This window comes from Rana temporaria, chromosome 11, assembly GCF_905171775.1.
Source record: "Rana temporaria chromosome 11, aRanTem1.1, whole genome shotgun sequence".
Classification (NCBI taxonomy): Eukaryota; Metazoa; Chordata; class Amphibia; order Anura; family Ranidae; genus Rana; species Rana temporaria.
This window is the reverse complement of record NC_053499.1, coordinates 121,428,035-121,449,283: the sequence shown is the minus strand read 5'-3', so window position 1 is coordinate 121,449,283 and position 21,249 is coordinate 121,428,035. Positions and strand designations below refer to the sequence as shown.

The 21,249-nt window shown below is 41.9% G+C and overlaps 1 protein-coding gene across 1 annotated transcript in view; it reads left to right on the top strand.

Annotated features, from left to right (window-relative positions):
• Positions 1-21,249, top strand: part of CCDC88B (coiled-coil domain containing 88B) — a 105,848-nt gene that overhangs the window by 43,371 nt on the left and 41,228 nt on the right. The window contains exons 4-9 of the mRNA XM_040329001.1: positions 70-139; positions 7,158-7,216; positions 12,361-12,444; positions 12,555-12,695; positions 16,712-16,869; positions 18,643-18,724. Of these exons, the coding sequence (XP_040184935.1) occupies positions 70-139; positions 7,158-7,216; positions 12,361-12,444; positions 12,555-12,695; positions 16,712-16,869; positions 18,643-18,724 (594 nt within the window). The remainder of the gene's footprint in view (positions 1-69; positions 140-7,157; positions 7,217-12,360; positions 12,445-12,554; positions 12,696-16,711; positions 16,870-18,642; positions 18,725-21,249) is intronic.

Genomic DNA, 21,249 nt, shown 5'->3' with positions numbered 1-21,249 from the left:
TGGTGTTATATTCACTTTTGTACATGTGTGAATGGACCACGTGAATGATTAAATGATGTCATGTTTCAGGATTTGCTCCATCAGATGATATTGATGCCACTCCCAGATACACACCTTATAGTCCAGGATCCAGTGTCAGGTGAGCCAACATTTTAATGCATTTAATATACTGTATCTGTTCTTCATGCCTGATGTACTCTCATATGATGACTTATGCCGCGTACACACAATCTGATTTTCCGATGAAAAAAAGTCAGATGGACTTGTTTCATCGGAAAATTCTGATCATGTGTGGGCCCCATCAGACTTTTTTCCATCGGTGTAAAAAAATAGAACATGTTTTAAATTCTTCCAATGGAAAAAAATCCGATGGGAAATTCCAATCGTCTGTGTGGAATTCCGTCTGAGAAAAATTCATGCATGCTCAGAATCAAGTCGAGGCATGCTCGGAAGCATTGAACTTCATTTTTCTCATCTCGTCATAGTATTTTATGTCACCGCGTTTTGGACGGTTGGAATTTAGTCTGACAGTGTGTATGCAAGACAGCTTGAACGGAATTCCGATTAAAAAATCCATCGGAATTTAGACCATCGGATACTCCGATCGTGTGTACGCGGCATTAGGTTACAACTATCCTGCTAAAACAGATGATGAATATGTCTAAATGCCACTAGTGTATGCTATTGTGGATCAAGATTGTCAGTTTCAGATTTTCAGACAACAATTTGGACATTCCGACAACAAAACCGTGGATTTTTTCCGACGGATGTTGGCTCAAACTTGTCTTGCATACACACGGTCGCGCAAATGTTGTCGGAAATTCCTATCACCAAGAACACGGTGACATACAACTTGTACGATGGCACTATAAAGGGGAAGTTCAATACCAAATGCGCCACCCTTTGGGTTCCTTCTGCTAATCTCGTGTTAGTAGAAGTTTGGTGAGAGACGATTCGCGCTTTTCAGCTTCATGCTTTTCAGTCTGTTACAGCGTGACAAATGTGCTATCTCCATTACGAATTCTAGTTTTACCAGACCGAACGCTTCCGTCTCGTATTTGATTCAGAGCATGCGTGGAATTTTGTGCATCAGAAATTGTCTACACACGCTCGGAATTTACAAGAATGGATTTTGTTGTCGGAAAATTTGAGAACCGGCTTTTAAATTTTTGTTGTTGGAAATTCCGACAGCAAATGTCCGATGGAGCCTACACGCGGTCGGAATTTCCGACAACAAGCTCCCATCGAACATTTGTTGTCGGAAATTCCGATCGTGTGTACGCGGAGGTTTTGTACAATGCACAATAATATTTTAACTGTATTTTTACCAGCTGTAACCCTAATTATCGTACACAAAGGACCCTGGACAGTTGGTTTTTAAACACAAAATAAATAACAATCTAACAGTATCACATAAACAAAAACATATTTTTATATACAGTACATAAAGTTTTTTTTGTTTTGGATAGAGTAGGAAATGTTTAAAACCCCTATCAAGTTAGTGTTATGCCATCTGTGTCCCATATGGGAGATCCCCAACAGTTTCTTTCCCAGTGGGGCAACTGGAAGTGAGTAGAAATCTCCTCAAAGTGAGGGTAATTCCCTTCTTATACAATTGTCATTGGAACAGGTTTCTTCACTCATTCTTGTTTGTTGTTCTACTGACAACCTTAAAGCGGAGGTTCACCCCAAAAACATTTTTCTAACATTACATTGAGCTCACTTCCAACATTGACAGTATGCTGATTTTTTATATATTTTTTTCTGTACATACCGTCGTATAGCTATTTTCCCCCCCGGCTTCAGGATAGTGGCTCCCGCGGGAGTTCCTATGCAGAGGCTAAGTGATTGACGTGATGACAAAAACTTTCCCCCGGCGCATAAGGCGCGTCACCAGTTTCCGAAAGAAACTTCTTTCGGAAACTTGTGACGCGCCTTATGCACCGGGGGGAGGTTTTTGTCATCACGTCAATCACTTAGCCTCTGCATAGGAACGCCTACTCCCGCAGGAGCCACTACCTGGAAGCCGGGGGGAAAATAGCTATACGACGGTATGTACATAAAAAAAATAAAAAAAATCAGCATACTGTCAATGTTGGAAGTGAGCTCAATGTAATGTTAGAAAAATGTTTTTAGGGTGAACCTCCGCTTTAAAGGGGATGTAAAGGTACAATTTTTTTCCCTAAATAGCTTCCTTTACCTTAGGGCAGTCCTCCTTCACCTACCTCATCCTTCCATTTTGCTTTTAAATGTCCTTATTTCTTCTGAGAAATCCTCACTTCCTGTTCTTCTGTCTGTAACTCCACACAGTAATGCAAGGCCTTTTCCCTGGTGTGGAGTGTCGTGCTCGCCCCCTTCCTTGGACTATAGGAGAGTCAGGACGCTCTCTATGTTGCAGATAGATAAAGGAGCTGTGTGTTAGTGGGCGTCCTGACTCTCCTGTAGTCCAAGGGAGGGGGCGAGCACGATACTCCACACCAGGGAGAAAGCCTTGCATTACTGTGTGGAGTTACAGACAGAAGAACAGGAAGTGAGGATTTCTCAGAAGAAATAAGGACATTTAAAAGCAAAATGGAAGGATGAGGTAAGTGAAGGAGGACTGCACTAAGGTAAAGGAAGCTATTTAGGAGAAAAAAAATGGTACCTTTACAACCCCTTTAAGTGCCGGTTCACACAGGGGCAACCTGACTTACAGCGTGACTTTGCAAGGCGAGTTCAGCACGACTTGGAGCGACTTGAAGTTGCCTCCAGGACAGGCGACTTTACCAGTGGCCACTCAAACAATAATCAGCTCTGTGGGAGGGAGGGGTTTGCCTGAGAAAACTATTTTCTCTTCCTGTAAAGTTGCTTCAGTTAAGATGTGATCTAACTTGGAGGCGACTTCCATTGAAATCTATGGGTAGAAGTCGCCTAGAAGTTGCCTTGAAGTAGTACAGGAACCTTTTCTGAAGTCGGAGTGACGTCAGTAGTGTACATTAACTACTTAACCCCCGGAACATATTGCTGCCCAAAGACCAGAGGACTTTTTGCGATTCGGGACTGCGCCGCTTTAACTGACAATTGCGCGGTCGTGCGACGTGGCTCCCAAACAAAATTGGCGTCCTTTTTTCCCCACAAATAGAGCTTTCTTTTGGTGGTATTTGATCACCTCTGCGGTTTTTATTTTTTGCGCTATAAACAAAAATAGAGCGACAATTTAAAAAAAAATTAATATTTTTTACTTTTTGCTGTAATAAATATCCCCCAAAAATATATAAAAAAACTTTTTTTTTCCTCAGTTTAGGCCGATACGTATTCTTCTACATATTTTTCGTAAAAAAAATCGCAATAAGCGTTTATTGATTGGTTTGCGCAAAAGTTATAGCGTTTACAAAATAGGGGGTATTTTTATGGCATTTTTATTAATATTTTTTTTACTAGTAATGGCGGCGATCAGCGATTTTTTTTTCGGTATTGCGACATTATGGCGGACACTTCGGACATTTTTGACACATTTTTGGGACCATTGGCATTTTTATAGCGATCAGTGCTATAAAAATGCATTAGATTACTATAAAAATGCCACTGGCAGTGAAGGGGTTAACACTAGGGGGCGGGGAAGGGGTTAAGTATGCCTGGGTGTGTTCTTACTGTGGGGGGGGGGGTGGCCTCACTAGGGGAAACACTGATTTTCTGTTCATACATTGTATGAACAGAAAATCAGCATTTCCCCTGCTGACAGGAACGAGAGCTGTGTGTTTACACACACAGCTCCCGTTCCCCGCTCTGTACCGAGCGATCGCGTGTGCCCGGCGGCGATCGCGCCCGCCGGGCACACGCACGGGAGTCGGGGGCGAGCGGGGAGCGCGCGCGCGCGCCTCCGGCGGCGCGCACGCGCCCCCTAGTGGCGGCTATACGATAGGACGTATAGCTACGGGCTCTCGCCCAGGAGAGCCGACCTGCCGCCGTATAATGACGGTGGCTGGTCGGCTAGTGGTTAAGACGGCTCTCATTCACTTCAATGGAATTTCTCATGTCGCGCGACTTGAGGCGACACAAGTCCGATCCCAAGTCGCTATAGTGTGAACCGGCACTTAAAGTTTGGATTTCTCCTTACTTTCTGTTTTGTTGAGAATGTTGGTGAAAAAAAAAAGCAATCCAATGAACTCCCAGCTGTTCTCTGGTACTTTATCTTACATCATCCCAGGAAATGTTTTCTGGCTCTGTCTCTGGGAATAAATATGGTAAATTGCAATTGTTTCTGGGACTTTTTCTGGAATTAGGTAGGTGTTACTCTCAGTAGACATTATGCTGTCCCCTGGAAAATGCGGTCCTCTAAGTTCAGCCTACTCTTTCCTGTGAATGTGACATGCTTGAATGGGGACACAACCTTTTAATAAAAAGCAATAAAAACACACTCTATCCAAAAAAAAAAAAAAGTTTCTACTTACATTTTAATGTCAAAGTGAAAACAGATAACTTTGCAAATGTGTTTTCACTTTGACATTTAAAAGTATAGTTAATTTGTATCAATCAATGTAAATAAGAAAAAGAAAAGCTAAATTGAATTAATTGTTATTCAATGTTTCCATGACAATGAGACATGGAAACTACTAATGGGGGTAAAGACCTTCGGTAGGCAATACACTTCATTTACTAAAGGAGTGGAGCATGTTGACTTTGCAAACTACATTTTCATTTAGTTTTGCCTACGCAGAGATAATTTCAGTTAGTTATAATGCTTTGAGTATATCACACTCCCCTGAACCTCTTTAGGCCCCATGCACACGAGACGCTGGTAAACTCGAGTTCAGAGGCATTTGGGCATTTTTTTCAACTGCCCCTGAACACATTTAATGTTATCCTATGTGTCCATGCACACACTCACGTTTTTTTGCGTTTTAAAGCAGTTGGGTTTAGGCTCGTTTTTTCAGACGCAAAATTTTGGGTTCAGACGCAAACGTTTTTGCATTTCAAAGCTTTGGGAGGGTCTATAATGTCTTTGTTATGAACGCTGATAACGCGGCAAAACGCTGCAAAATTTGCGGCAAAAACGGGCGTTTTAAATGCCGGTTTTTGCCTTTGAAAACTTGAGTTTACATGTGTTTGCATTTGCTTCTCGTGTGCATGGGGCCTTAGATGGCATAGGTGAGACATCTCAGATTTCTAAGATGTCGGGGCGCTCCAGCATAGTTACATAGTAGGTGAGTTTGAAAAAAGACACAAGTCCATCAAGTCCAACTTTTTTTTTAATTCAGCAGCTACAAATACAGCAGCTGCTGACTTTTAAAAAATGGACACTTACCTGTCCAGCGCGCCTGCGATGTCAGCAGCCGTGGCTGAGCAATCGCTCGGTCCTCGGCTGCTTCCGCCACCATCCTCGGTGAGGAAATCAGGAAGTGAAGCCTGACGGCCCAATTCCCTACTGCGCATGTGCGAGGATCACAGCGCGCCGTCACTGGTCCCGCTCTCTCCTGGGAACAGTGTTTTCCAGAAGACAGCGACGGGGGGGGGGGGGGTTGTGGCATCACAGGCTGGATTCCCCGCGGGGACCAGACCCAGAAGTGGTGCAAATACCCGTCTCAGACAGGTATCTGCACCCCCCTCCCCCTGAAAGGTGCCAAATGTGTCACCGGAGGGGGGGAGGGATCCAAAAAGCGGAGGTTCATTTTTTGTGTGAACCTCCGCTTTAAGTATACAGTTCTCTTTGAGACAGCAGCAGCATGTTGCATATACTAACTTTATTAAAATGGAAGGGGGATAGACAGCGTATACTCTGTTGCAGATGATGACTTTTAGTTTGTATACATGTTGCTTAAGAATATTGGAATGCCTTTGTACTTTTCAGAAGATTACCTCTAACTGCAAGAGTTGATTATGAGTCTAGGTCGAATATGCAGATATGTGTAATATTGGGTTTGATTTACTAAAGGCAAATAGACTGTGCACTTTGCAAAGTGCAATTTTACTTTGAAAAGCTTAGTCAATGAGGTAAAGCTTCATTTGGGAAAGAATACGCAATCACATACAAGGAAAATTTTAAAAATATAATTTTTGCTTGCATGTGATTGGATGATGGAAGTCAGTGTTGATGGGGGAATAAAGCAAATTTCTTTCCTGCAACCAGTAGTTGCAGGATAGAAAATTGCTCTGTGTATGGCTGGCCTTAGACTGATCATTACACTAACCTTTAGATTCCAAAAACATTGGCACACTCACAATGAGCATTCCAATGCCTTGCCAAGCTTATATTTGGTGACACTGCTAATAAAAGGTTGATAATAAAATAATCTCTAAAAAAAAGTTTATTCTTGAGTGTAACTAACACACTACTTTTAGAATTTTGAAAACCCTTGTAGGATGTTTGGGCCAGATTCACGTAGAATCGCGGCGGCGTAACTTATCCTAGATAAGTTACACCGCCGCAATTTTTCATCGCAAGTGCCTGATTCACCAAGCACTTGCGATGAAAACTATGCCCGTGGCCTCCGGCGCAAGGCGGGCCAATTCAAATGGGCGTGTGCCATTTAAATTAGGCGCGCTCCCGCGCCGGACCTACTGCGCATGCTCCGTCTCCTAACTCCCGCCGTGCTTTGCGCGCCGTGACGTCATTTTTTTGAACGGCAACGCGCGTAGCGTACTTCCGTATTCCTGGACAGCTTACGCAAACGACGTTAAATTTAGAATTTCGACGCGTGAACGACGGCCATACTTTAGACAGCAATACACTTGCTGACTAAAGTTAGGGCACCAAGAAAAACGACTAACTTTGCAAGGGGAAACTTGACTACGGACGACGTAGCGAACGCGAAAAACCGTTGTGGATCGGCCGTAACTCCTAATTTGCATACCCGACGCTGGTTTACGACGCAAACTCCCCCCATCGGCGGCCGCGGTACTGCATCCTAAGATCCGACAGTGTAAAACTATTACACCTGTCGGATCTTAGGGATATCTATGCGTAACTGATTCTATGAATCAGTCGCATAGATAGAAAAAAGGATACGACGGCATATCAGGAGAAACGCCGTCGTATCCCTTTTGTGAATCTGGCCCTTTGTTGCTAACTACTTACATTCTAAAAAAATAAATTGCTGTTTTTTTTGTGATATAATGTGTGGCATGCTACACTGCCTAGAACTATTTACACTAGAAATCCTTTACAATCTCTTTTCTAGATGTTTCCCTACAAGAAATGGAAAAGCTGATTTCACTTATATTAGGAGCTGCTGTTCAGGTAATTAAAAGCACCAATCATTTTTGTTTAACTCCATTCAGACAAGCAGATGAAGTCAGGACTAAGCTTGGGTCAGTACCACAGAGGGCCCTTTACACCTGTAAAATGCACTTTACCTCAGCACACTGCAATGCACAATACAACACAATATGATACCCATTCCTTGTCTGTGAACTGAGGTAGCTTTCTCCTCCATACAGTACTGAAGTTGTGTTTCTGTAACAAAACATAGTGACATGTATCTTGTAAATTTGAATGCGGCGCTACAAAAACACTGCAAACAGGGTTAAACAAGAACAATATTTATTTTAAAATATATACGGTAACTAATATACATCGCAACAAAATTTAAAACAAATAAAGTTTTACCTGCACCATGGATATGTATATATTTACACCCCAGAAGCTGCTCAATATATACTCCCCGCAATGTGCACACCAATGTGAAAATGTAACAAGTGTGATTAGCAGTGCTATGGGCAAAAAAAATATAAAAAATCTAGAAAAGTAATCAATATAACTAATCATAAATCACAAATTCTGAAACATTGCATTATATTTATTCCAACAATACATTCAGTGAATCATTCAAATACAATGTTAAATAAAACTCTCCCAACAAGTTGATGTGCTCCAGTATTTGCGTCCATAAATTACATACAGGACTTCAAGTCCAGACAGGTGTTCTGAAACAAGGATATGGTCTGTGCTCCACGGCAGAAATAAAACACACAGTATTGTATTGCCACATGCCCCATAGGTAGAAACTCACCAGACACTTTTGTCCCTAAGATAATAATGAGTCGATAAAAGTTTTGTTAGATGTGGGATTCAACCTCTCTGACCCAAACCAGTATCAGGACCCTCCACACCAGGAAAAGTATTTATCGACCACTTCCTCATTTCAACTGTGTTATACATGAATTCAGCTCTTCCAGGTTGCTCTGCGCTCATCTGTGTAGGTCTGTGTAAAGACCAGCATTAGTTGTCATTGGCTGACTTAAAAAAAATACCTACCCTGCTTTGGTGGCCAGTGGCTAGGCGTAAAATCCCCCCCACCCCCCCCCCACCCCGCCCCCCAGCACTGGAAGGTGTCCCTTATATTCCCTGATTAGCCTAGTGGAGCACTCTGTGAAGATAAAACAAAAAACAAAATTGTTTCACTTACCTGTCCTTCAGTACAGCACAACTCTTTCTTAACATAGTGACAACGTGCCCCTTCACTATTATGACACTGCTTTAGAGCACTGCGTGGAGCTAGAGCTCTTCTTCCTGTAATATCTGGAAGTCTCTTCCGTGTATTATAGGAAGAAGGCAAAAGCTCTAAAGAGTGAGCTGTGGGGCATCCAAAAATCAAATAAGACACCTTGCAATACTGTACCAAGCTGCTTGCGCCTACCATCCTCTCAGTGCCAGGCATAGGCATACGCAGGGGGTGTACCGGTGTGCCTGGGCACCCCCTAATCACTGGTACCCATAAGCATATGGCTCTGTGTGCAGGTTCTCTTTAAGCACCATCAAATTCACAGTCCATGTTTGAGTGTATAATCAGGGGACATACTGAAGCAGAGCATGATCCCCTCCCTTTGGAGACTGGGCCACAGGGCAGTATTCCAACATGATAATGACCCCAAACACTCCTCCAAGATGACCCCTTCCTTGCTAAAGAAGCTGAGGGTAAAGGTGATGGACTTGCGCATCTGTGGGGCATCCTCAAACTGAAGGTGGTGGAGCACAAAGTCTCTAACATCCACGAGCTCTGTGATGTCATCATGGAGGAGTGGAAGAGAACTCCATTGGCAACCGGTGAAGCTCTGGTGAACTCCATCCCCAAGATGGTTAAGGCAGTGCTGTAAAATAATGGTGGCCACACAAAATATTGACCCTTTGGGCCCAATTTGGACATTTTCACTTAGGGGTGTACTCACTTTTGTTGCCAGCAGTTTAGACATTAATGGCTATGTGTTGAGTTATTTTGAGGGGACAGCAAATTTACACTGTTATACAAGTTGTACACTCACTACTTTACATTGTAGTAAATGTGTCATATCTTCAGTGTTGTCACATTAAAAGATAGAATAAAATATTTACAAACATGTGAGGGGTGTACTTACTTCTGTAAGATACTGTATGTATTTAAATCTTCAAAATAAAAATTAAATACAAGTGTACTGAGACTCTGGTTCTGACTTGGGAGCCTGTCTGTGTAGGCCAGACAGGTATGGACACACACTCCCTGTGTGTCAGGCTAAAAGTTGCTCTTACAACACATACAAGAGCCAAGACTGATTAGAAAATACAAGAGCTGTCTGTGTCTTAACGCAATGACAGAACCTTTGTCTGTATCAGGGGTATAAGGAGAATTTTTTTTAAAATTTTGGATAGAGTAAAGAAGAGTTATAACCCAGGTCATTTTTATTTTTGCCATGTCTGTCCCATTGGGAAGATTTCTCTTCACTTCCTGTCCCACAGCCAAAACAGGAAGTGAGAGAAAATCCCTCCAAAGTGAGGGAAACATGGGGTGTCACCAGGGTCACCAGAACTAGTGTTCCCATTGGATTTTCTTTTACTTTCACTGAAAATGGTAAACAGGACAAATAGAGAGGGTGAATCTCTCTAATGGGGTCACAAACAGTATTAAAAACCTGACAGAGGTTTTAATCCCTATGCACGCTATCCAAAAACTAAAAAGTATAGCCTTTAGTTATAAGTTAAAATCAGTGGCGGCTGGTGCTCAAAATTTTTGGGGGGGCGCAAACAAAAATAAATAAATAATTGCAGCCTCACTGTGCCCATCAAATGCAGCCACTATGCCATCAATTGTCACCACTGTGCCATGCCATCAAACGCAGCCACTGTGCCATCAATTGTCACCACTGTGCCATGCCATCAAACGCAGCCACTGTGCCATGCCATCAAACGCAGTCACTATGCCATCAATTGTCACCACTGTGCCATGCCATCAAACGCAGCCACTGTGCCATCAATTATCACCACTGTGCCATGCCATCAAACGCAGCCTCTGTGCCATCAATTGTTACCACTGTGCCATGCCATCAAACGCAGCCACTGTGCCATCAATTGTCACCACTGTGCCATGCCATCAAACGCAGCCACTGTGCCATCAATTGTCACCACTGTGCCATGCCATCAAACGCAGCCACTGTGCCATCAATTGTCACCACTGTGCCATGCCATCAAACGCAGCCACTGTGCCATCAATTATCACCACTGTGCCATGCCATCAAACGCAGCCTCTGTGCCATCAATTGTTACCACTGTGCCATGCCATCAAACGCAGCCACTGTGCCATCAATTGTCACCACTGTGCCATGCCATCAAACGCAGCCACTGTGCCATCAATTGTCACCACTGTGCCATGCCATCAAACGCAGCCACTGTGCCATCAATTGTCACCACTGTGCCATGCCATCAAACTCAGCCACTGTGCCATCAATTGTCACCACTGTGCCATGCCATCAAACGCAGTCACTATGCCATCAATTGTCACCACTGTGCCATGCCATCAAACGCAGGCACTGTGCCATCAATTGTCACCACTCTGCCATGCCATCAAGCGCAGCCACTGTGCCATCAATTGTCACCACTGTGCCATGCCATCAAATGCAGCCACTGTGCCATCAATTGTCACCACTGTGCCATGCCATCAAACGCAGCCACTGTGCCATCAATTGTCACCACTGTGCCATGCCATCAAATGCAGCCACTGTGCCATCAATTATCACCACTATGCCATGCCATCAAATGCAGTCACTATGCCATCAATTCGCACCACTGTGCCATGCCATCAAACGCAGTCACTGTGCCATGCCATCAAACGCAGCCACTGTGCTATGCCATCAAACACAGTCACTGTGCCATGCCATCAAACACAGCCACTGTGCCATCAATTGTCACCACTGTGCCATGCCATCAAACGCAGCCACTGTGCTCCTCAATTGTCACCACTGTGCCAATTGTCACCACTGTGCCCTTTAATTGTCGCCACTGTGCCCATTGTTGTCACTGTGCCCTTTAATTGTTGCCACTGTGCCCATTGTCACCACTGTTCCCTTTGTCACCACTGTGCCCATTGTTGCCACTGTGCATGTCACTGTGCCCTTTAATTGATGCCACTGTGCCCTTTGTCGCCACTGTGCCCTTTGTCACCATTGTACCCATTGATGCCACTGTGCCCTTTTGTCGCCTCTGTGCCCATTGTCGCCGCTGTGCCCTGTAAAATGCATTTACCTTTCTGCTTCCTTGTCCCTCGATGTCCTCTCCCACCCTCGATGACGCTTCAGCCAATCAGGTTACCAATAACCAGAATCGGTGAACCTGATTGGCTGAGACGGCCGTCAGTCTTATCCAAGGGACGCAGCCCACGTACGTTCCGAGGATAAGACATCCGGGAGCCGTACGCATTACGTAAACGGTGTAGCTTACTGCGGCTGTCGCAAGTACGTTTGTGAATTGGCGTATCTAGGTCATTTACATATTCGACGCGTAAATCAATGGAAGCGCCCCTAGCGGCCATTGTAAATATGCGCCCAAGATACGACGGCATAGGAGACTTACGTCGGTCGGATGGAGCCAAAGTTCAGGCGTATCTCGTTTGCAGAATCAAGAGCATAGATACGACGGCGCATCCGTGGACTTACGCGGCATATCATTAGATACGTCCGCGTAAGTCTTTGTGATTCCGGGCCATAGTGGTTTTGTTTTTCTTGTGCTGTGGAATAAAAAATTTAATTGGAAAAAAAGATTTTGCTTTCTGTCATTCTGGTAAATATGAATTATTTCATTTTAATATTTTGTATTTATTTAATCAAGAAGTTACGTTTGTAGTCTTCTATTCGCATGTCCCCCAGAAACTGCTTAGCAGAACTCAAGAGCCCAGATGGCAATACAATAAAAAAAAATGTAACCAATAAAAGAGAAGAGTGTGGGCATATATATAGTTCTTTGGATTTGCTATATATTTTTTTTTCCATCTAGTACGTTGTCGTCATCATAGATGGAAAATTTTATTGACTCCTGAGCAAGTTTATCCAAATTTGTATTTTGACAAAAAGACAGATTTTCATGCTCTCATGCCATTAATTAATTGTTTTCTTTCTTTTTTTAAAAAAAAAATACAATAGGGTGAAGGTCGAGAAGAAATAATTGGTACAATAAGGAGTCTACATTTGGATTTTCAGACAAAGCTTGCTGAAAAAATTCAGGAGGTGAATTTGGGTTGTCTTTTTTATAATTTTATAATTCCATCATTTCCTTTTTTATTTCCAGACTTGATATAATATTTCTCACCAGCAATTTTCTTCCTCTTTATGTTAAGATTACACAAGACCCTCATAAGATATTGTCTTTGCCTGGGTCAGAACTGTCTGACCTCTCAACCTTTGACCTGGAAGAGCTGGTCCGTTTACTCTCTGCTCACCTGAGAGACATCCTGAAGCAGAGAGATGATGCTCTCGAGGTAAGGACAACAATGTCCATATCCATATGCTGGATGTTTTGCTTCTTTTAATTATTTTAATGAAACAACTTTTGTATAATGATCAGCACTGTTGATTAAAATTTATGCTAATTTAAAAAAATATATAATTCTATACAGTTTAAATCCAATTAAAGCTATTTTTTAAAGAGTACAGCAATGTTAGAACTTCTGTTAGGATTGTATTTTCGGCTGTCCTTTGCCCTGCTTGTTGTGACCAGCTGAGCAATAAAGACTTTGGACTCCCAAGGATTTTTCATTTGGTGCTTTTTTTACTTATTACACTTCAGCTCAGGTGAATGTCCTTCCCTGGGGGATCCCCGTCTTTGTGGTGAGCTGCTAAAGACAGGCCAATTGGGCTCAAGTAATGAGTTTGTCCATATTTTGATAACCTGATAAAATCCATGTCCAACGCCCTTCCACCACTACCTCTAGGATTACATATCTGTCTGTCTGTTAGATGGGTATCAGTTAGAAAAGGGAGTGAGATGAAGTCCCCTATTAATATTAAAAAGGTTTAGAACCTCCCTCATGGTTTTTTCGTTCTGTTTGTATACATGTCTGTTTCATAGGTGTCAAACAATACAATACAGGAAGTGAGGTGAAATCTTGTAACGTGAATGTAATGCCAAAATGTCATTTTTGGTTTTAGCTGTCTGTGTACCACCGGGGAGATTTCCCTTTCACCTCCTGTCCTGGTAATGAGAATTGGAGAGGAAATGTCTTCATAGTGAACAGAGTAGGCCATGGTTAAACTCCAGCTGTTTTTTTAATGCAATCTTGTCCTTAGGAAGATTTACTATTGCTTCCTGTCCCAGAGTCACCACAGTAAGTAAATAGAATGCTCTAGGTCCAACCAGCTGCTCAGCAACATTCATTAAATGGAATTCGAATCCCAGCTTTGCCCGATTTAGTTACAATCTGAGATTCATTTTGGCATCCCTTACCCAACCCTTTTATTCCCTATACCATAAACCGTCAGTGCCTTATATCACATTTGAGTAAATAGGCCATGGTGGGAGACTTGAGAGCAGACAGTCCTTTTGGACTAAACATACGGAAGGCACTTCAACTATGGCATTTTCTTACTATGTTACCACCAGCAATGCTTTTTTCAAGGCCAGTGACTCCCTTTAAATGCCTTTGTACCAATAAAGACCCTATTAGGCACTCTTTATCAATCCTACATGCCCAATTGATCACACCCCAACAGGGGCATAAGGACCCCTTTCTGCCTCCTGTACCACAAGAACAATGCCAGAAAATTATACATCTCCCCTTAAATCCTTCTTGAACACTAACTTACAGGAAACTAACTTTAAACTCCTCAAAAGATGGTATAAGACCCCATCACTCTTACACACCTTCTTCCCTATCTTCACCAATATTTTCTGGCAGTGGGAAGGGAGAAGCGCACTCTTCACTATATATATTTTGGTCCTGCCTGAAGTTGAAGGCTTCTTGGAGTGCAGTCAAGACCATATCCCAAAAATGTTGAGATTAAAAAATTGCAAATGACTCACCTTCTTTCGCTGATACAATTCTCAAATCTTGCCATAAATCAGTTCTCCATCATTTTCTGCCTCCCCCTGAAATGGAAAACCCATTAACCACCCATAGTAACCATGTGGTTCAATAAGGTGGAAGAAATCAGAAGGATAGAACATTTTAGCCACTCTCCTCAAAATAAATGTGAAACAGCTCTGAACATGGTTCTACTGAAATTCTATCTTCTCGGATGAGGGTAAGGCCCTACTGAGTAGCTGTTTGTAAACGTTAACCATTGCATAACCTGGTGAGGGTCCCTCCCTTTCCTAGTTCATTCCCTTACCTCACCTTCCTGCCCCCCACCCCTTTCCTGACCCAGCTAATTTCATAGCTTTCTACTACCATCTTACAAACAACTTTCTCTACTCCTTTTTACACCCCAATCTTGACATTCTGGATCACATTATTCCCATTTCCTATACTTTACCTTAAAACGGAAAACATACTTTCGAGTCACCTTCCTCTTCTAACATAGTCACCTCAAACAGTACTGTTTAAATAAGCATTCTTGTTTCATAACTAAATATAGACACCAAGTAAATTTTTTACATCACCCAGACCATCATGCATACATTAGTTTATATGTGTAACATGAATTGATATGTGTAACATGAATTTCATGTTCATGTCTATTATTAGGAGCTACTGTACAGTGATCTATAACCTATTAAGATATTATTTTACTCTAATGCCCTGTACACTCGATCGGTTCGTCTGATGAAAACAGACCGATGGACCGTTTTCATCAGACGAACCGATCGTGTGTGGGCCCCATCAGTTTCTTTCCCATCGGTGAAAATTGGAAAATCGCATTGGACACGATCGGATTTTTAACTGATGGTGTGTAGGCAAGACTGATGAAAGTCAGCTTCATCGGATATCTGATGAAAAAATACATCCGTCCGTTTTTATCGGATGAACCGATCGTGTGTACAGGGCATTATAGTTTACACAATTTTGTCTCTAAAGTCCCATGCTTATGATCTGCAGTACCCATGTGTAATAACCAATTTTGAAGTGTGAATAATGAAAGAATTGAGAAAAAAATGCATTTCAATCACTTTCTGAACTGGTTAGAGTGGTTACCAGGACAAAACATGAGTGTGAATCCTCCTAGTTGGGAAAGCGATAGCAGTAAAACTTTGGCAGGGGAGGTCAATACTCTATACAAAACGAAAAAATCCCAATACCTGTACAGATAATATTTCCAGATTGTATGTAAAGGTCATTTTGGAGACTAGAGTTCTTTAAAAGAGAGTTCTGTGTAAGTACAAATACAAGCTGTCATTCATATTTGTAGAGTGCATCATTTAGCAAGATTTTACTTGCCTGATTTCTTGGCATAACAATAGAAAACCAGCATATTTTAACCACTCGAAAACATCAGATCGTCAGTCTACCAGTTTGGAGCTCAGCCATCAAACTACTAGACATTATTACCAAATAAGTTATCTTTTCTTTTTGTACAGCAAGATGTGTTTTTCTGTAGGTGCTTTGGGGTTGAAGTGGAAGATAGGGCTAACTCCAACTATACTTTAAAATGTTCACTCCCCCCTTCTATCTATCCTGCATACCCTTTATAAAAAAAAAATTGTGAACACGTGGCACCTATTTTTAATCCTGTCCAGTTACATGATCCAACAGCTCCAGCTCCCCTGTATCAGAAATCAGCTGCAGGGGGGAGGAGAGAGCACTGACAATGGATAGGCCATGGGAGCCTATGAGTGACAACATGGCTCTGGGAAATCACAGCTGTTGTTAAATGCTCCCTTACACAGGAGAGCCTGAGCTGTTGAATAACATAACCAGACTGGATTAAATAAAATTAAGTACACAGATCTTCTTTTATACAGGGTATTTAGGATAGGTAGGAGGAGGTTGGCAGGAAATTTTTTAAAGTGAAAGTAAACTCTTTATTTTCACTTGTACCTACAGGTAAGGTAAGTCTCTCATACCAATATCTGGTAAACCTGCACTGTTTAGGAGATATTCAAACTGCATGCAGCCGGTGATGTCACCAGCGCATGCGCTTTGAGGGTACAGCATACCGTGCTATCCCTTTAGAGCCCCATGGCACAGTCCATGACTCTCATGTATGATGTCATTGCGCCGTGGCCAATCAAATGGGCGGAGCACACAAACCTAAAAGGAAGACAAGGTGAGGATGAAAGCCCTCTCAGCAGTGACAGCACGCCGCTGGAGGGCTTTGTTCTAAGGTAAGCATTTTTATAATGTGCTAGTATGCGATGCATAATAGCACGTTATGCCTTTACCTTGTGGGGTTTAAAAATAAAAAAATTGGTGCAGTTTACTACCGCTTTAAGAATAGTTGGCATTAGCCTTTACTAACAATTTAATGCACGCAGCCAGGTTAGGTGCAAATTGTTTTCTTATCATTCAGAATATTCTGAATGTTGGTAATTTAAAATCTTGTATTAATCTCTTTACAGCGGCTGTCCATAATGCGATGTGACCAGCAAAACAGGCCCAGTGATACCAAAGTACAAGGTGTATCCAAAACAGTTCTATCTGATCCTAACACTTGGCAGAATCACTCTTTGCACATTGCTGATCTACAGAGCAAACTTCGACGTGTGCGTCAAGAACAGTATGTATAATATAATTATTCATCAAGGTTGGTACAGTCAGCATGTTCCCTATCAGCAAATTGCATTCAGCAGAGGCAGGTTTATTCTTGGTGATGCAATTCCTCTTTTAGTCCAGTTTTTACTGTACAGGGAATAACAGAAAGCAGGTATAGTAGGTACTTTAGAAACCAATTACATCTACATTTTTTTATAATTGGGTTTAATTGCATTTTTTTTTAAATATTTGCCTGTAGTTCATCTTTAGAAATCACTTTTTACCAGTGTTTTACCAGTGATTGTGATAAGTCATGTGTACTATACCTTAAAGCAACCTCCTTTAGAAATTAGGTAGAATATTGGTAGCTCCATACAGCCCATAGAAGTTGTGTAAAGCCTTGTACACACGATAGGTTAACCAGAGGACAACGGTCTGGAGGACCGTTGTCATAGGTTAACAGATGAAGCTGACTGATGGTCCGTCACGCCTACACACCATAGGTTAAATAACCGATCGCGTCAGAACGCGGTGCCGTAAAACACAACGACGTGCTGGAAAAAAACAAAGTTCAATGCTTCCAAGCATGCGTCGACTTGATTCTGAGCATGCGTGGATTTTTAACCGATGGTCGTGCCTACTAACGGTTTTGACCTATCGGTTAGGAATCCAAAGGTTGATTTTAAAGCTAGTTGGCTTTTTTAAATAACCTATGGGGCCCACACACGATCGGTTTTGACCGATGAAAACGGTCCTTCAGACCGTTGTCCTCTGGTTAACCTATCGTGTGTATGAGGCCTCAGAGAGTTCCACACCACTTGCTTCAAATAAAGTGTGAATACGGTGGCTCACAGTGATTAACTTTGTACACAAGCCCTAAAAAACTATTTAAAGTGATTGTAAACTCAAGTTTGCCCATTGAATTGATTTTTTTAAATTTATCTAAATAAGATTCATCTGTCAATTTCTCCCAGAATTCACCCTGTGGCGATACTTCCCAGGACAAATCTCACAGTACAGTAGCAGCTATTTTTGGGGATCGTATTAAATAAATAGAATGTCATTTGGTTATTTTGCCATCATGGCCTCTATGGTGCCAGAAACTGCGTTTATACTTTCAACACTAGAAGGGTTACATTTCATATTCTATATAAAGGCCTCATGCACACAGGACATTTTTTTTCCTCCCCTGGACAATCTTGCTCCTGGCAGGAAAAAAGCAGTATAAAAAACCTACCAAATTTTGCATATGCATTTAGACCCCTTTCACACTGGGGCATTTTTGCGCTAAAAATAGCTTCTGTAAAGCACCTGAAAAGGGCTTTCACACTGAGGCGATGTGCTGGCAGGCTGTTAAAAAATGTCCTTGGAGCAGTGTGTGCACCGCTCCTCCACCGCTCTTGCCCATTGAAATGAATAGGTAGCGCGGCCAAACCGCCGGCAAAGCGTCACTGCAGCAGAGCTTTGCGGGTGGTTTTAACCTTTTTTCGCCCACTAGCCGGGGCCAAGCATAATCTTCAGAATCTACATTCACTTAGTGATAAAAAAGCATAAATGGTACCAAAAAAGTACTTTCCCATTACAAAACAGATGTTAGGTGAATCTTTTTTGAAAAGGGTGAAAACTTCTGTGATTAATAGAGCAAATTTGGAATATAGGATGTTGGTAGAAGAAAATGGGCAAATTTTTGTGGAATCAGTAATAGATGCACCACTATAGTTTTGGCATGTACAGTTTAAGTGTACATAAAATGCAGTTTAGACTTTTATGGTTAATCTCTTTCTTTACATTTCCAAAGGGAGGAGAAGTCGGAGGAATTACTGGACAGTCAGCAGCAGGTGCAGTTACTGGAAGTAGAGCTGAGAAAAGTACATCAGCAGGTACACATGTTCAATTGTTTAGGGTTACATTGTCCTTTACCAGAAAAATGTATTCCATATTTCTTCCTGCATCTTTTGAATTAGCCTCATATGAATTAGTATGCTGTGTCTTGTTTCCTTCCAGGAAGGATGAAAAAATTATGCAATGGATGGACGCCACAACATTAGGCTACTTTCTCAAAGCAACAGTTTCTTCTGCTAAGAATGGCTATTTTTTAAAAGTTTAAACTGCCTGAAAATCGTTCATGGTCAGCATAAGAGACTCTAAGCATATATGGTGGGGTGAAAAGGGGGAAACTGACTTAGATGGTTGGTTTTCTTATTTTAATGGTATTGGTGTAAAATTCCTACAGTTTTTAATTGATAAAAAACGGGGGAAATTAAGATCACTCAATGAAGAGGTGATCAAACTCAATGATAAGCTTACTCCGTTTAAGGAAGATGAAATTTATAAAACTAAATCTAACTCTCTGAAAATCTTTTTAGAAAAAGAGGATCAAGAACAAAAACTGAAGAAAAAGAAAAAGTATAACAGGGATTCTGTTGACTATTCTAATAAATTAGTGTTCAAATGGCAGGCTAAGATAGATGAAACTATGGAAGTTGTCTCGGGTTCTATGTCCCATCAGATTAATGCTATTCAAGAAGGCATTATTCCAACACAAATTCCATCCTGCTCTGGTGCCAACTCCAGTATAAGAGGAACTGGTCACACTAACGTCCCCCATATTAATGGCTACACCTCGGTGAAACCTAAAAAAGGTCATAATAGATCAAAAAAATTAAGACCCCGGGTAGAAACACTTGAGGGTCAATACGGGGGAGGTGTAAACCACCATCCACCTCGTAGGAGGAGGCCTTCGTATTATGACGATGACCGTGGCCTCTATGGTCATGTGAGCCATGGGGGTGCTTATGATTCCCCACTGAGAGGTTACCAAGGGTATACTCACTCTGGTCGTGATCGTGATCATCATGATGCACGAGGGGTGTACCATGATGGTCGGAATTATGGATATACCCCTAGGAACAATCATGTTTCTATTCAAAACAGATTCGCCCCCCTTATGCATTATGGGGGTAGTGACGCGGTGGATGAATCTAGTACCCTTAGACACCCTGAAGAATATTTGGACCATTCAAGAAGGTTCAGACGCGAACATGATACACCCCAAGTGCATGAAAGGAACCAGTCACCTCGTTTTTTTCCCATGGACAACACCAGACCAAAAAGGTCTCACGAAGAAAGAGGGGTGTCAGAGGGGGGAGGAGGGTCAGGACCAAAGAAAAGAAAGAGATAAACATTTCAGGAGTCTTTAACCTTAGTTCGGCCCAACTTTCACAAGGTGAGCAGGCCTTACTCAGTCAGGGTTTAAAGTTTGCTCCCCCACGAACTCTGGATAAATTCGAGACCTTCATAGATGCCCACAAACTAATTAGAAAACTGAACATTAAGAGGCATTTTCTTCTTAACCCTATGGGAGTTAGAGACCAAAATCAGGTTATATATATAAGTGCACCAGTAGGTTCTCTACCATCAACAAGTAGTGGGCCGATTGGTGATGTTGTGGTTCCAACCAGACACACCAAACTGGCAAATGCTTCTTTATATAACCCACCAGGTCTTATTTCATCTTCCTTACAGACTTTTAAGGAGCTTGTTTTAAAGGATATAGCAGACCTGAAAGTTCCCAGATCTAGAAATACATTTGAATTTCAAAGTCAACTGAAACAAATCTGTAAACGTAATGATCTGGTTGTACGTCCAGCGGATAAGGGTGGTGGAGTGGTGGTCTTGGACAAGAGCGATTATATAGCAGAAATGCACAGGCTTTTGTCTGACACCACCACTTACAGCCTTTTAGCTAACAATCCAACAGTAAAATATAAGAAAGAACTCCAGGCCTTAATAAATGAAGGTTTCTCACTAGGTGTTTTAAATAAAAAAGAAAAAGCTCATTTAATTCCATCAGCACCGAAAGTACCAGTGATATATTACTTGCCCAAGGTGCATAAAAGTACCACTAACCCACCGGGTCGTCCGATCATAAGTGGTCTAGACTCTATAACGGCACGTATTGGCAAATATATAGATGAGTTCTTACAGCCATTGGTTATCTCCACCCCATCCTATTTACGTGACACCACCCAGGTTATTAATTTACTAAAAGATTGTGAATGGAAGAATGGATTTTTATTAGCCACTGCTGATGTAAATTCATTGTACACGGTCATTTCACACCATCATGGTCTAGAGGCGGTCCGTTTTTACTTACAGCAAGATAAGTCACTTTCGGTTATTCAAAGAGACTTTATTGCTAACCTTTTGGTGTTTGCAACCAGCCATAATTATTTTTGGTTTGGTGGTGATTATTATTTACAGAAATGCGGAGTAGCAATGGGCGCCAAGTTTGCCCCTAGTGTGGCAAACTTGTTTATGTCTTTCTGGGAAAAAGAAGTCATTGATGTCAACCCTCCAAGTCAACTCAAATTATGGAAACGTTACATTGATGACATTTTGGTGA